Consider the following 17,310-nt stretch of genomic DNA (forward strand, 5'->3'; position numbering starts at 1 on the left):
TCTACTTTTAAATATTAGGCACCCTAACTTATGGGCTACAAAGTGTTCCTAGGAGTGATTTAGGTGACTTAGTTAAAAGTTTCCTTCCTGTAAATAGTGTTCTTTTGACAATAATCCCTACATGTTTAAAATCTGCAAGAGTCAGGCTACATATGTAGTCCTGAAGCCATGTTTCCCTTTTAAGCCCAGTGAATGGTCCAGTAGGGACTGCAATCAACATGTGACATTTAACTTTCTATATATGTCATTGGGGTGTTTCTTAACACCATATACAAAATCCTTATTGGTAACTTAAATATGCCAAATTGGGATTAGCTAATTTGACCATGTTATGTGGGTCAGAGCCTACACACTGGGGACTGGATAGCAGAATACCAGTGTGCAAAAACGAATAACATCACTCCACAATACATTGAAGTAACCACAGAAAAAGAGGCACTTCAATACTGGTATTCATTTGTCACGGTTTGCTTTAAGCTGTAAAGTCTTTTGGATATATGTGCCTGAAATAGTCTAGAACTATTTAATTAGCCACAAATAAAAGCTTAATTGAGGGTTTTTTCCAAGTGTATTGTTTACAGTATTATCATAGGAATATAGTGGATGAAATCCAGTAAGATACTTTTAATCATTAGTGTTGAGATCAGAATGTGTACTAAACATCTCAAGTCTACCTGATTCATCAACAATGATTCTAGAATTTGACATGGCTTAGATCCATGGAAGTCTAAAGTTGCAGATTGTGGAATGCCCTAATTCCTTTCTGGTAATCTAAATTTGAACACTTAATGATTTATGGAACTCCTGAAGGCTAAAGTATTGGCCCTTGCTTACTAACTGACTTCCTCACAATTCAAAGGTCTCAATTGAAGAATATTGGATATGATCTGCAGCCATCTGATTGGATACCAACCACCCTCTACTTCTTGGACCCTCACTCACCTGTATATCGTCAATTCCACTAGTGCTATAAAACAACAAATTAATAGTATATATTGTAATGCTTTAAATTAAATCAGTATCTAAGCTGTATATGAAATGAACTCATTCAGAATTTTCAAAAACTCTAGATTGCTTTAGATTAAAATCTATAAAGATAGGAGGAGTGCAAATGTGAGTTCTGGAGGCTAAAAAATGAAGTTTTGCCATAAGAAACACCCTATTTAAAATGGACAAGTTTAAGTTTAGAGTAGTTAAAGGACAGTTTTTACATAAAAAGTGACATATTCACAGAAGAACTCATTGAACACACTAACAAGTTTTTAAGTTCATTGTGTACAGTGAGGTCATGAAAACAGTGCCCCAAGCGAAAGCATTGCTTTGACATATAAAAAATATGATGTAACTTTATAGATAATTATTTGCTACTATTTAATAACACTAGTAGTCAAACAAATGGGATCCTAGGTATATCGTATTTTACTACAAAACAAAAACACCAATAGTTAAAGCAGCCTTATACTGGTGAGTTTACGTATTTTATGAAAGTTTTTTTTTTTTTAAAGAGTGGAGACGTAATAATTTATTGATAAGAATGTGAAATCAAAAGCCAGGATATTGTCAACAAAAAATCAAATAATGAGCATTTTTGGCAGGTAAGTCAAGTGTGCAAATAGTGGTGAATACTCTGGTATAAAACTTGTCAACACAATATAATACCATGAACACATATTCATTCACACTTGTAACTAAATAGTAAATGCAGCAGCAGATCAAACCAGTAGGCTTTGCATTAGAAATTATTACACTGACTACCAAGAAAGATGAAATAAATACATTTTGTCACTTTATTTCTTGTTTAAAATACATTGGAAACGGATGGAATAAAATTATATTTGAAAGGATTTGTTTTACAAAAGTTATCCCAAACTGTACACTTTGAGGTTTCATTGTTACAGAATTTATCACAATTGACAAATATGTTCATAGACCCTAAAGAACACACTGCAAAAATACTGAATTCTTTTACATTTTAAAGGCTATGATGAAATTAATAATGACTATTGTTTTTACAAGACAGGATTCTTAAATCTCAAAGTTCACAAATAACTTTTTGGCACGTACAAAGATCCAGAAATACAGGTTTCCCAAAAACATAATAATGTATGCACGGGGTTTCCATGAGACTGTATATGTATGTGTACATATATAGTCATAAATATATATACATGTATAGCTATCTACATATGCATGTGTGCTCAAAAAGTACATAATACAGAAGTCAGCAATGTTGACAATAGCATTGGATATGTATCAAATCACAAACACTGATTAAAAAGTCACATAATAAAGAACAGTCGACGTTATAAAACTGTCATGTACCTGATCATATCGCAGTTGCTTAACACCACAAAGAGCAGCATTGGGAGTCAGATCTTTGAGGACCTCTCTGAAGTCCTTACATGGCACTTCAGTTTGATATAGGGTGCAAATTAAGTCTCATTTTCTATGAAGGCTAACATTTGCTGGTATCGGTTTTCACCTACAATTGCATTCTTAATTTGCTAAATGAAATGTTTTACTACTTTGTCAGATTACATTTACCCAGCACAAAGTTCCCAAAAAGAATGTATACAGAGTAGGGTCGATATAGGAGAAAGGTATGCTAATATCAGAGATTTCGCTCACATTTTTGTGGATGTCTTGGTTGTCATTACTCAACACATCATTAACAAAAATGTGCTCTGTTTGGCAGTTTGGGTCACATTGTCCTTGGTGCAGCTCAAACTTTAAATATAAAGCTGAAAACATGTAACAAGCAGCATAATCACATAGGCAATTATTTTAGAATTTATGAAAGATACACTTAGAATGGGGCTTCGCTGAGGGTTCATGTTCCAAGGCCGATGTAATCCCGAGTTGTTTTTCTGAGCATTATGTGAATGCTGGAAGTGCATTATTCCATAGATAAAGCCCTTCAATGGTCTACTATCCCTCTGTCTTTCCTTTTCATCTTCCTTGCCTACCGCTAGATGGATAAGCCTGGTGACTATGGGGCCGATTCACAGAACTAATCTGAGACAAAATCCTAAACTTACTACTTCTGGTATTCACAGAAGGCACTTACAATTTTTGGTATTCACAGAAATCACTTACGACTCCCAACTTTACATCTGTAGTCGGGCTGGAATCTCCGCACCCGGACCGTACTCTCTGGCTGGGGTCGTACTCTCTGGCTCGAGCCGTAATCTCTGGCTCGGGCCGGATAAAGTGTAATGAATGTGCTGGAATGCAATTTTTACAAAAATGAACATTACGAATGTGTGATAAATGGTAGAGGATGTTATGAAAAATAGTCTGGGCAGGGAAAAGGGTATAGCCAGACACTATATCATAACCCAGAAAAGTATGCTCCTTTGAATCATAGTACAATTTGCTCTCCCCTTAGTGTTGACTGTAGTGTTGACACAGCTTCAACACTTAGAGGAGTGCAAATTGTGCACTGCATGTACCATGATAGAAAGGAGCAAACATTTCTGGGTTATGATGTAGTGTCAGGCGTACCCTTTTCGGAGAGTACGGTCCGGGTGCGAAGATTCCGGCCCGACTGCGGACGTCAAATTAGGAGTCATAAGTAATTTCTGTGAATACCAAAAATCCTAAGTACCTTCTGTGAATACCAGAAGTAGTAAGTTTAGGATTTTGTCTCAGATTAGTTCTGTGAATCGGCTCCTATGTGTTTATCAAGTATTTTTAAAATGCATACTTTTCACAGTAATTATAAATAAATATTTGCTCACTTACTATCAGAAATATAATTCTATGAACATTACTTCATGTGATTTAAGTTACAGCATATATTTTGGAGAATACTATTGGTAAACACCCGAGCTGCATGGTATGCTGGAAAACTGGTGGCACTCTGATGGTATAATGCACGTGTTTCATATCACAAATGGGACTTGGCATACTGGAATATCCTTGCATGGTGGCCACTGTGGAAGCACAGCCCTGTATCGCTAACATTAGGTAAATGCCCAAAAGATATGGAGATCTTCGCACCATTCTTATGGATAAAGTGGTGCGTTATCTAAAAACTGCATATTTCAATTCTGTCTAAAATAAGGGGCTTTGATTCAAATGTTTTACTAAGCATTCTTCTTCCTGCTAAGACCTGTTGTCTTCCTCTTGCTTAGGCTTGAAAAATAGTGGTTATAAAGGCTGCACAGAAGGGAGCACATCATTGTGTGAATACATGTGCTGCCATACCAGCTGGCCACCCTGGCCAGCTCCACTATGTACAAAAGGGCCTGTTTTTGTAATGAACCACCTGCCTTAGCACTTTTGTATATATACCATACCTAGATAAGGTGGTTGAGGTGCACCATGCACACTTTTTCAAATTGTGCTCAAACAGAACATGTGCAGGATAAAAAAAACCTTAATGAATCAACCTAGTTTTGTTAAACTCCTTGCAGTCATTAAACGAGGAAATAATAATGCTACAAATGTAATACATTACCTTCACTTTTGCTCTAATCCAATATTAAACGTATTATAGGCACCTTTATAGCTTTGTACATTTTTTACATTGTTTTGTTCTGCTCTGGTTGTTCTCAAGAGAACTAATTTGTCTTCTCAATATGTTCTGTCATGCGGTGTACCATGATTCACATATATCTGCATGTATTATCTGAAGAACAACAACAGCATTCTGGCAGAGTGCAGAGAGTATAAAAGGCAATAAATATCCCTTTCCTGAAGAAGTGTATTGTACATTACTGCAGACTGGACAAGTGAGCTTTGGCCAGTGGAAGGTGTACATAGTAAGTATATATCCATTTACTTTCAGTTGTACCATAGATACTCTTGGGAGGAGCTAATTCCATATTTTACCACATTGGTAGAAAATAAACTTACTATATTATCTGTTCTATGCTTTCTATTTCCATTATGAATTTACAGTCTGTCAATGTCCCTTGAGATCTGGTTTGAGACTTAGGCAAACAAGAGTAAATAAAAAGGAAAAAAGTGTCGGAGATCTACGGGGTACTGTTGCTCTCGGGGTTTGATGGTGGGCTTAAATGAATGGGGCAGTGACATGGTATCACTGAAGTGTTACAGCATCAGAAATTCAATTAGGTGTACATTGCAACCTGAACTATGACAATCAAATCTCATTCTCCCAGAAAGGAGTTTCTGTTGCATTTTATCTTCTGAAAAGACAGTTCTTGGAAAAATTCTATTAACTTCTTTCCAGCATTCACAGTCTTCATGACACCCAGTTAGGTACATAGCAAGATATATACAAAATGTGAGTCTTAATACAGCTTGCTGGATATTGAAAATTTGAGTTAAAGACATACTTAATTATTTACAGAAAGCTGAATAATCAGCAAACATCAACATCCACTGTGGATGAATCGCTGTTCTTTCCATTATAAATCATCTCCTAGTTTTGGGAGATTTGTTTTGTGTGTTGTGTCCTGTCTCACCCCTTATCTGGCCTACCTGGGCCTACGTATTCAACTTAGAGTATTTAAAGAGGGATTATATTCCAATGTGCTGAGTATTTTCATAGTTTGGGATACCTACAAGAAAGTAATATATATGTTATTGTTCGGAAGAAGAATTTATAAGGCGTTAATGTTTAAAAAAAAAGGCTAAAAGATTTTTGAAAATGGTGTTAAATAATGCTCACTGAAATGGTCTTGAAAAAGCTTAACCAAAGCATTAATTATGCAATGCTTTGTATTTTACAGAAAAAAAGAAATGATGCATTATCCTCTAAAAGCATCAATTAAAGAAGAACAGAAACAATGTCTTACCGGAAAACATAATTTTGAAAAAGAAGTATGGCAGATTGTTTCTCGAAAACAATAACCTTGCTCTGGCTAAATTCTTTCTGAAAATCTATTTGAACACAGCAAAACGTTGCTTGCTTTGCAGTGGTGGACAACCCAGTGTTGATTCTGTCCCAAAAACGTATTTAATAATCAAACATTACCATCTTACCTTACACATATTTCTTAAAATGGACTACACTCCTTGGCACTCAAAATCAAAAATCGTGGCCAATTTTATTGTCCTAAGATCACCTTTAGCAGATATTGAAACTCACCAAAAGTGGTTTGCAAAGCAGGAATTTAGTACTCATGGAAATGTGTTTGCTTGCAAGTCCATACATATTTCTCATACCCCTCCAACTCTTTACTGGGTAGCCTGGGCTTGTGTTGCTTTCCTTAATGGCATACAGTGCTCTCTCCTCACATAGCAAAAGGTGTTGAATATGCTAAAGACTGTCATGCATCCAAAGGGAATAAGCTTATGCCTACTGGTGGTTTTCATCTACACAGACATCCCAACTAGCACCACTGCATATCTGGCTGACAAGCTTACTATCCCAGGTGACTCTCACCACACCCGCTGTGATGGCACCATCACAGTGGAGATGAAGAAGTGCAAAAAAGAAAAAAGCAAGTCAATAGGTATTCTCCAGCCATGCACTCAGGATCTGGAACAATATCCCTGTATCCCTAAGCACTGCTGTAATCCTGCTGAATTTCGAAGGAGCTGAAAACACACCTTTTTAAATAACACTACATCATGACAAAGTAACAGTACACTTCCCCTTTCAGAACCCAGCTAACCCTTCAAATACTTGTTGACTGTATATTTGCGTTTGACCTAGTAAAGTGCAATGCTGCCTTTCAGTTGGGTATGTCCTATATATATACATACATACATACACACACACACACAACACCCCAACCTACATAAAAGGGATTCAGATGACAGTAGACACTCAAGTTACATAGTGATGTCTCTATTATTAATATTAGGATGGCTTTGACTGGGATTCGAATATTCATTCAGCGCTTCTAAAAACAGCAATGTGATGTTTTTTCAAATGTTACCGTAAGTTAACTAGTGTTTCTGTGTCATCTTTGATTTTCTCATCTATATGTAAGGTCTCTATGCGACATTAACATTTTTATTTAACTCTTACACAGTCATGGCTCATGTTCTTTGACTGAAAATCCCAGACACAACACTTTTGTGCAGCAAACTGTACAGGAAAACCTAAAGGAGGTAGTAGACAAATTTGTCTTTCTATTGGAATCGGGAGGATGTCCAGGGAACAGCAAATCCCAGGAGTGTGTTTCAGTACACACTTCTCTCACACAACAAACCAGCGTGACTGCTTTTTAATCTTCACATGTAACTTTTCTTGTCACACTTAGGGGCCGATTAGGATGGCGGGTGGACTTTAGTCCGCCCGCCACCCTAGCGGCGCTGGGACCGGCCGCCAGTGGTGCGGCGGTCCTGCACCTGCAATTAGGATGCCACCGCGGCAGTGGCATCCTCCATTCCCAGCACTGTGGCGGGCGGTGCTCACAGCACCACCTGCCACAATGCTGGGAATGCACTGTGTGCATTGTCATGCACAGGGCGGCAGGCACCGCGCGGTGCCTGCCACCTTGTCCATGACAATGTTGGGGTTACCATAGCTACCCCCTCCACCCCCAATACCCTGGGGGCCCGCAACGGGCCCCCGAAGTCACTATCTGCATGCTTCAACACCGCCACGGAAAGGCAGCTTCCTGCTGCCTTCCTAATAGGGATGGCGGTGTCTAACAAGCACCACCACCATAGCAGGCCCCTTTTTCACCCGGTCACCTGTGTGACCGGCGGAAAACCGGCAGACGGTCTTTCCTTCCGCCGGGGTCCCCCCCCAGCCATACTAATATGGCAGGGGGAAATGGATGGCGGGCGGGGAAGGATGTAGGGCAGATCGCCACCGGCATGCGGACGGTGGCAATCTGCCCTACATCCTAATGGACCCCTTAGTTTGAATAAGAAAAGGAAAGTTTAGAAGTCTGAAGCACACCTCAATGATATAGTTACATTTACCTTTAAGTGAACTTTAACTGTGGGAAAACATTTTAATTTCATTGCTGCCTCAGTTCCCCCTTTATCAGAAAAATGATTTTATTATCACATAATCCTTTTCACAGTTCAAGAGAGGTTTAAGGGTAGGATTGCCCAATTGGTCACCAGGGACATAGTGGACAATCTAGCTCCTCAGTGTAGCAGTAAGATGAATGTCATATTGAACACAATGCCTCATAAGCATTGCAAGCAGGGATTGGTGGATGGGGTATCCAAACTCCAAGGGTTGGGCTAGCGTAATATTTTGGCAGCTGATGTTGAAAGGTCTTCAGTGGAGACCATTTGCAAAGTTCATAGAAGTCCCACTTCATAGCCGAAAAATGCTGTGCAAGAAATAAGGGAGACAGATCAAGTCTCCGGCAACCATTGTTAGCTCTTCTTTTGGATCATAAGCCCAACAATTCTGAATGCCAATTGCAGCCCTTTTCACTATTCATTTTCTTTCTCTCTTATATTTCATGTGCAAAATCATAAATGTACTATTCTGAAAGTTCTGAGAATAGTGTCATGTACCTTATTGACAAATTATGTACTATGAAAGGAACACAGTTCAATATTATATAAGATCGTTTTATCATACTCTCCAATAATGTATGCAGAGGGCAAGTTAGCAGGAAGCACAAGTGAAATGATGTGATCTAGACATCCATGTGTGGTCATATAAGCGCTACATTTATATTCATTTATATATATTGAATTTATTTTGCTTGGAGAAAGATTTACTTCGATAAATGAATTGTCATATTTTGAAAAGATTCCCTTGTTCTGATAGTATCCAATTATTTCAACACTACGTGTGGTGTGCTCTCAAAATACTGGGTCAGTGTCTGTGCTGCACTTCTTCATTTTCAGTGTTATGGATCATGTGACTCAGACCAGATGTTGCGTCTCTGAATGGGCACAATGTGAACAACCATGTGAAGTGGATGGAAGCAGAAATGGGGACAGAAGGGACACAGTTTGAAGAACCAGTCAGTGAACTTAGAGAAAAAACCTTGGTTTCTGTTTAGGAAGTGTGAGGATATATCTAGAACAAAAAGCAGTACTGGGGTGGGGATGAAGAGGTAAGGGTATAGGTCCAGGAATGCTGAGGTAGGGGGCAATCAAGATGATTTTGTGAATGAGCTGGGACAGGGTTACATGGCAGTGTTGGGAGAGTGTAGAAAGCATTGGCACTGTGAGAACAGGAGCAGTATCATGCTACCATCATAATACAGAAAGCATTGGAAAAATAAAAGTAATTAGGGCATTTGCAAGATCTCCTATGTACATGGTCTATATTTATTAGATGGATTGGTGAAGACTTACATACACTTTGGTCCCAGCTTCCCTTGTGGCTGCAAGAAGTCAACGGCCCCACTGTTGGTGCCTTGTTCTATAGGTCTGTTAATTATCCTCTGTAATATTCTAGAACTGCCTTAATTGGCATTTCACCTAGACTGTGAAAGGTTTGAAATCAGAATAATATTGGCAGCAGGCATAGTTACTTGGTGATTAAAAAGCCTCGTCGAATTTGTGTCACACAGGCTTACGTACAAGTTGTTTCAGCTATATGGTGAATCAATCGCATGAAGGTGCATGACAGTGCTTTCTGCATGTGAGAAGAGAGGAGCTTATCTTGCTTCAGAGGGATTTAATATGGAAGGACTTGGACAAATGACAGTGCTCAATATGAAAGAAAAGCAGGCCAGTGGTTACAGATGAATCAGGAGTTTAATATATTTTACTAATGAGCATAACTTTGAAACATCATCAACCGAAGACACATAAACGTGCCCCCACCTGGATGGACTTGGATTGTAAGGGCAGACAGCTTGGCACTACTGTATAGATTCCACAATACTCAGTCAAGTGGTAAAATACACTGTTTGGTCAATTTAACTATCGTCCTATGACATTGTCATTTCCAATGACAAAGCTCGAATAATGCATATATGCTGTTTTCTTCCCGTGAAGGGGGTCTCTTTCGATGATTGAAACAGGGTGAGGTCACACCTATATTAATATTTAAGCGAGATCAGCCATGCCACCGGGAAATCCACTGCGTACAAGGAAAAAGGTGGTATTATCCTGAACATGTTCCACTTCTTTCGAAGGCTCAGTAACACCAAAATGGTAAACATTAATGGCAGTGAAAGAGGCAAGGAGTGCATATCCATGTGTCTGTGCATATTACTGGGCAGTGCTTAATTGGTGCTAGATAGTGTAGCACCCAGTATTAATCAAGGTTACTGCTAAGCAGCAGACTACCACCTGCCATGTATTATGGGCTTCAGTGTTAGTAGTTCTGCCACAAATTAAAACAGCTTCATGTAGGGCCCGATTCTGAGTTGAATGGAGAGATATCTCAGTGGAAGACATTGCCCATTCTGATTCGGAGTTCACTGGGGGTAGAGCTGCACCCGGTATCTCCCTCTATATTTCTGCACACAAATTCCTCTTACAGCAAAAAAGGAGTAACCTATGCAGGACAAAAGCACCCACAATTAGAAATAAACATACCGGAAAGAGTACCATTACTTCAGGGCTGACGTGTGATGCCCCAGTCTAACAGTTCAAATGAGGAATTATAGAAACATGGGGCAGGAATACCAGCTTATGTTATTTTTGGTCCCAGTATTCCTGAGTCCTTTATACTGTGCAGCTTGGAAACAGAACCTTACATTTGGGCCCGCAAGACTCAATGGTAATTACTATGTAGCTTCATAGAATGCCTTCCTTATGCCAACTATAATCTTAATGGGCACCCGCATGTCCTTTCTATGAAGCAAAGGTAACACGCTGCTAACACAGGTAGTGAAATGGATAATAAATATTACAAAATAAATATCTGAAGGCACGGACTAGCATGTACTTGTGAAGCCTGGATGAAGATACAACTCCATTAGATGCCTATATCTGTGCACGTCTTGATGGCAAGCACTGAGCACAATGGTGTTGATTCAAGAAATGTGTTCCTTCCTTTCCCAGTCTCTTGCCACTTCCAGTTTCTTCAAATATAAGGGAGGGTTACCTTCTGCCATCATGCAAAAAGTTACAGCTGTCCCACCCCGGGAGTGACGTCACTCCTGTTACTGGGACTCCTTCTACTAAGGCATATCTGTATGGTTATTTTACATTGAAGAACATGTTACTGTATTAGCGGAAAGAATAATAGCTTGGGCACTAAAGACAAAAAACTCGGTCAAACCAGATTTAAATGGATAGGTCTGAACCATAACCAATGACATACTGCGACATGATTTGTACAGAAACTACAGTACTTCCATAAAATGTGCTCTTCATAGTTCTGCAATTTTAATAATAGAAGCCAGACTCATCCTCGGGACACCGCGCCATGAGCACATGACCCAACACCTATGAAGCCACCACTGGCTCCCCGTCGAGAAGAGGGTCACCTTCAAACTCCTCACCCAAGCCTACAAATCCCTACACAACATTGGACCCAAATACCTCAACGAAAGACTATCCTTCCACATACCCGAGAGGAACCTCCGCTCTGCCGACCTCGCCACGGCAGAGGCCCCCCGCATCCGCAGACACAGAACTGGCGGGAGAGCTTTCTCCTACATCGCAGCCAAGAAGTGGAATGAGCTCCCTGTGAACATCAGACGCTCCCCGACTCTGCACACGTTCAGGAAAGACCTCAAGACCTAGCTCTTCAACTGATCCCGGAGCCACCCCCCCCCCCCCCTCCCCAGCATCAGCAACAGTATCTTGGCACTGATTAACAGATGTTTATTGTTACCTAATGGTACTCATTTTATCGACCTCAGAAGAAGGAACGGCTGAGTATTCCCACAGGGAGTTGAACCAGTGACTGTGAGGTCAAACACAGGCTGCTACAGTGGATGCATTAGTCCACTAAGCCACTAGACTGAGCGTATGTCACGGTTTAGTGAGAGATGTGTCATTCTGTGACTGTAGACACAATCTTTGTCTGGTGCCCCAATTGTCTTCTACCAATAAAGTAAAAAAGGGAACAACTTAAACCCTTGTTTTAAGTTTTTTTGTTTTTTAAACCCTTGTTCTACTTAATGCGTTGATTAGCATTGCCTTGTTTGCGGAAGAAAAATGTATAGAAACGAATCGGAGAATATTTCAAAATGCAAGCATTAAATGATTGTGTGCATCTTGAAATTAAAAAGGTGTGGTTTCATGTTTCACCTTGAAAGGATCTGGCTCTGTGTAAATGGTCAATAATGGACGATCTTCTATTAGCAGTATTTTCCACTATTTACTGTAAGATACATTTTTTAAAGAGGCGTAGCGAAGGCTGCCAATTCTCTATTACATTGGTCTGATGAGGACAGTGGTGGAGTGAGAGCATCAAAATCTTTCTTTCTATTCATTTCTATATCTATGGACTGTAGACTCTGTCTAAACAGTTATAATCAAGGTAAGTGATATGTGCAAATAATCATCTACTACGTTTTTCAAGTAATGCAATATTTTCAGTTTGAGCTTAGTAAGGCCACAATTGTTACACAGATTACTTCAAAACGTGTACTCACGCCTTTAACTTGAAATCCATGCAAGAATTTTGAAAGCATCATATTTTAGCTTAATCTCGCTGCATTGTGGTGTGATTTCCATGTATTGCGATTTACAGATACGCAATGTGTGGGACCTTTTTACAGTGACCAGGCAACACAATTGGTACTTATCTTCTCTTACAGCACGAAAGTAAAGGCATGCACATTGGAATTCCTTTGGTGATTCATGTAGGCTCCTATCCGAGAAAGGTAGCAGGACTGCATCATGTTCATTACCACAACAGACTGAAATAGGTCATCAAAACAGCATTACAAAATATACTATATGAATCTTCATTATTGAACACTAATGCTACATTGTTCAAATTCCAGGTCAACCAGATTGTTGATCATGTGCAATATAGTGCAACCAATACTGTAGTCATAACAATTTTGCTGGGTAACAACAGTACAAAAGTAGCTTAAATGGCACAAACACATTTACAGCTGTATTCATCTTAAAATTTTCATATTCAAAATATATAGATGTTTACCTAATGTGCAGTAATATTTCTAAATTGAACCACAATCTTCAGAGGCAAGTTTAATGGCACAACGCACCATGTTCCCAATCCCCTCCCTCAAAAGCCAAAGTAGGCTTTGTAAAACATTTTTGTAAAGCATACAAAGGAGATATGTTTGGTGACATTCAAGGTCAATCAGATAATGGATCATTTTATACTGTGTACATGTTGACTTGAACTAACAAGAGAACCAACATGTAGTGCCTCTGCACTTAGGACTAAAGTGACTATGTGTGCTATCCAAAAAGAATAGCTCTGGAGCCCTGTTAGTTTCAAATTATATTAAGTAGAGAAAGATGCCCTTTTCTCACGCGCACGCTCTGAATGCGAATGCGTGCTATAATGAAGTCGAAAATTACTAATTGAAACTATTGTGCCCTCATTATCTATAAAATGTGGCCATTGGCAAATCTGACAGACCTGCCCAATATCCTCTTGTCACATACTGCACCCCACAGTGCTCAGAGATCAAGAGGTCAAATTCTCCAAATAGTTAACTATTACTTTAACATCGTCCCAACATAATCTGTTACCTTGATTTGTTCTTAAAAGTGAAACATCCACACAAAATACCAATACCCGCAACATCCCCGTGGTCTCTCGAGAAACCTTTCAAGTTTCAAACGTACAAGAAGCAAAACAAATATATACCATAGAATTTACTGGTTAGCAGCACTGTAAAGCAGCCATTTTGTCACTCTCCAAAGTCTCAATTCTTTCTGCTCAATAAGACATAATTTGGCAAGGACCGTGCTCCCCCACCTGATTCACATTAGATTTATATATCTGTCTCAAGGCTCAGTTCCAACTGCCCTATTCAGCAGGAAGGACTGAGTGGTGCATGATTGTTGCTTGATGGTGATGGAAGGGTCTGATAATCAACCTCTTGTGTGCATAACTCTACCCTGGTGCTTCAAACAATTTGAACCAAAGGCCTGTGAAATGTAGTGGGGAAGTGGGTAGCTTTACAGTATGTCAAAATGTTCATTGATCCTCACATGCTGGTGACGGTGAAATCTACAGCTCCACAGTACACTGTTGGTATAGATGCTGGAATGACAGCAAAAGCACATACTCTTTGTGTAGTCATTAATGAGGTATTGCTTATTTGGTGGCAGAGAAAGATGATCTTCACTGGTCGACCAATGAGCGCCAACCCCTATTCTATAGTAACTGACTTCATAGAGTGAAGGCAATGGGGCAGGATCACATACTGTGACTATTCTTTCTGTGGGTTGTCTTGCTGGGTGGTTTCCTATGCCATTAGGTAACAATTTTAATATCAGCTATCGTGATGACAGCATCTGCTGAGGAGAAACAGGAATGCTGCACTGGCCGACTGTCATTTAAAGCAAATGGTACCTAAGTTCTATTGGCACTGGACGAATCAGAACCAGTGTTTGATATCTAAAGTTTGCCAAACACATTTTAGCGTTCAAAATGTTCTGTTCTATGCTTTTGAAGAGAAGTGTGCCCACAGGTAATACATACTGATTTGCACCCCATTCAGAAGAGTTACTTGACGTGGTAAATGCTTCCACTTCAGGAGTCTCTCATGAACAGACATGAAAAGGAGACTTCAAATCGTCGGCAATTGCTAGCATTTGAAAAGAAACGAGAATGAGAGAGTGCATAAGATGGATGGCTCTAGTTCACCCACTCATTGCAAAATGGTGCTTTCAAGTGCTCTGACTCATCTTCATGCTTCATACTGGGGCTACACAAACTCCACATGAAATCTGTGTCATCCTACTAATCTTGTCTAAAATACATAAAACGAAATAGTGGAAACGTACCTACAACTAAGAGTGTATCCATGGACTTACGACACATCAATTGAGTTTTTTAACAAGGTTTTTATACATTCGGTTAAAGTCTGTTCGTAGGACATACTTTTGTAAATAATGTGCACCCGCCTTCCATTCCCTGAATGTTGGTGAGATGTTTAACGTTCCTATAATGATAAAGTACCACATATATAAAGACTGTAGCAAAATATGTCCTACAAAATGTACCACAAAGTGCTGTGTTTTCCATGTCCCACTTGACATTACTTCAGCTGCATATTTGAAGGCAAGACACCAATCGGGCATGAGTGGCATCAAAAAATGAGAACAAATGGACGTGTTGTGATCAAACTGAGCAGTGCGGTATTGACTTAGGAAAGTGATCCCATGCTTCCAGTGGAGGTCCTTGATTCCATATATGGGCTACGGAGAAGGCATAGGGAAGAGAGTGCTAGCTGTGCTGTGGGGAAAGTAGAAACCCGGGCAGTATACCAGGAGTTCACGCCGGCTGCTTCACGGTGTAGGAGGCGGCTTGGGCGATGAGCACGATCCTTGGCTGTCAAAGCTGGTTGCTCGACCGGGTAACTGTAATGTGAGAAAAGCAAAGGTAACTTAGTTATTATATACTTTGGCCAGACTTTTTATTTTGTTAATGTTGATTTCAACAGTTGAGCCATTCTGCACATAAAGTAACACTTTTTCATAGGGCTCACACACTTGCTCATAAAGATATACAGGTAAGGCAAAACAATATCTTGCAGCTAGATCTAAGTTTCGTTAAGAGGTTTTTATGACATACATTCCATTCCTGGTATTACGTTATGATTCAGGTATGTGTCTATTTATTGCTTGTGTTATGGCTGAATGTATTGTGTCTGTTAAATGTAAGCTCTCTAAGGGGCATATTAACAAGGGCTTTATCTACGCTTTTTTCGCTTTAAAAGCCAAAGAAGCGGAGATAAAAATATCGCCCTATCAACAACAGGGTGCTAACATGCAAAATCGCATGTTAGCACCCTTTTTCACTACGCTTCCCTTTGCATCTCTAATGAGATGCAAAGTGGGCGTTCCAGAGCAAAATAATAGGAGGAATGTCGCTAAGCGACATTTCTCCCATTATCAAGCTTCATGCTAACCCTGTTAGAGACAAAAAAAGCAGCGCTAACCACAGCCAACGCTGCTTTTTCACGTCTGCTAATTTTCAGTCTTAGCCATGTAATCCAATGGGGAGGTGGATTACATGCCTAAATCCACCATGGGCTATCAACAAGGCTATCCCTATCCTTGTAGTTTTATCGCCTAGGCGGTTAGCGTTGTTAATAACGCGATAACCAGGCGATATTATCCAGCGATAGCGGGCATTAAAAAAAATTAACGCTAAGCGTCCTTAGCGTTAATTTTCCCTGTTCCTTGTTAATATGTCCCTAAGGCTTTTCACAAGATAGCGTATCCAAATAAAAATGCAAATGATATACAAATGAATCCATTAAATCACAAAAGCTAAAATTGCCAAATCCAATCATAGTTTTAACTTGTATACTTCCTTTCATAGATATCGTTCTGCCATAACACAATTATATATAATGCATGCTGGTATATCTGCACATTTTGAGATTAAGGGACTCAAACACTCATGCAGATGCACAATGCATATTGGTAGGAACGAAGGAGCCTTTTGAAAGGTAGATGTGCCTTTCAAACACTAACATACTTGGGGTTTGATGGAGTTAGTCATATGTATAGAATGGGCCCCAAGCCAATGACTTTCATTCTCTAGTTGGAATCATACAATATGTGCTGGCATGGCTGGACCAGCTGGTTATAGCACAATTCTTAGATATATGTAAGATGGCCTAAAAACTCTGAGCACATGCAGAATCTTTATACGCAGGACCCTGTGGACATAGCACCTGTGTGGAGGGGACAGTCATGCACTGAACAACTTCTCAGGGGCCCACCAAGCTCCGTCAAAAGGTAGAAGAGCAGCATGGCATGCATGAGCACACGAGTTCTTGTGCACTCCGCATTCCTGTGCATCAACATCTCACATGTTAGGCCCACACAGTATTTCAGCTCTATTGGCAGTTGTGCTAGACTATACAGTATTAGGAAAATGAAATATTGGTTCTTGCAGAGTATTCAAAATTACCTTAAAATATAAAAATTGCTGCCATAATAATCCAGACTCATATCTATATGTTACGTATTACTGGGGTGGTGGATTATTTTAATGATTTAAGTTAGAATGGAGTGATCTTCTTACCTAGCTACTAAACGATGCCATCAGACCTGTCTGCCAACTCTACCACTTGTTCATACTTAGGTTATAGAGGTGAGTGGAAGGGTTCAGAACAGCAACAGAGTGAGTAAAAAGGGAATCAATGGATAGGATTATAGGATCTGTAAGGTGAGGAGGCGGGACAAGATATTTTATTAGCTGTGCGTAGTAACAGAAGTGGTCCAAGCCCGGGAAGAGCTGGGACAGATCACGTCAGTGAGACGGATATTTAGAGTAAACCAGGAGTGTGGATAAGAGAAGTTTACAACGACTTCATTTTACCATAATGACCA

At 39.7% G+C, this 17,310-nt stretch overlaps 1 protein-coding gene across 1 annotated transcript in view; it reads right to left on the reverse strand.

Annotated features, from left to right (window-relative positions):
* Window positions 1–11,606: 11,606 nt before the first annotated feature.
* Window positions 11,607–17,310, reverse strand: part of SYT10 (synaptotagmin 10) — a 189,462-nt gene continuing 183,758 nt past the window's right edge. Inside the window, exon 7 of the mRNA XM_085652807.1 lies at window positions 11,607–15,324. Within this exon, the coding sequence (XP_085508933.1) occupies window positions 15,253–15,324 (72 nt within the window). The 3' untranslated portion in view covers window positions 11,607–15,252. The remainder of the gene's footprint in view (window positions 15,325–17,310) is intronic.

Source organism: Triturus cristatus, chromosome 4_1, assembly GCF_964204655.1.
Source record: "Triturus cristatus chromosome 4_1, aTriCri1.1, whole genome shotgun sequence".
NCBI classification, from domain to species: domain Eukaryota; kingdom Metazoa; phylum Chordata; class Amphibia; order Caudata; family Salamandridae; genus Triturus; species Triturus cristatus.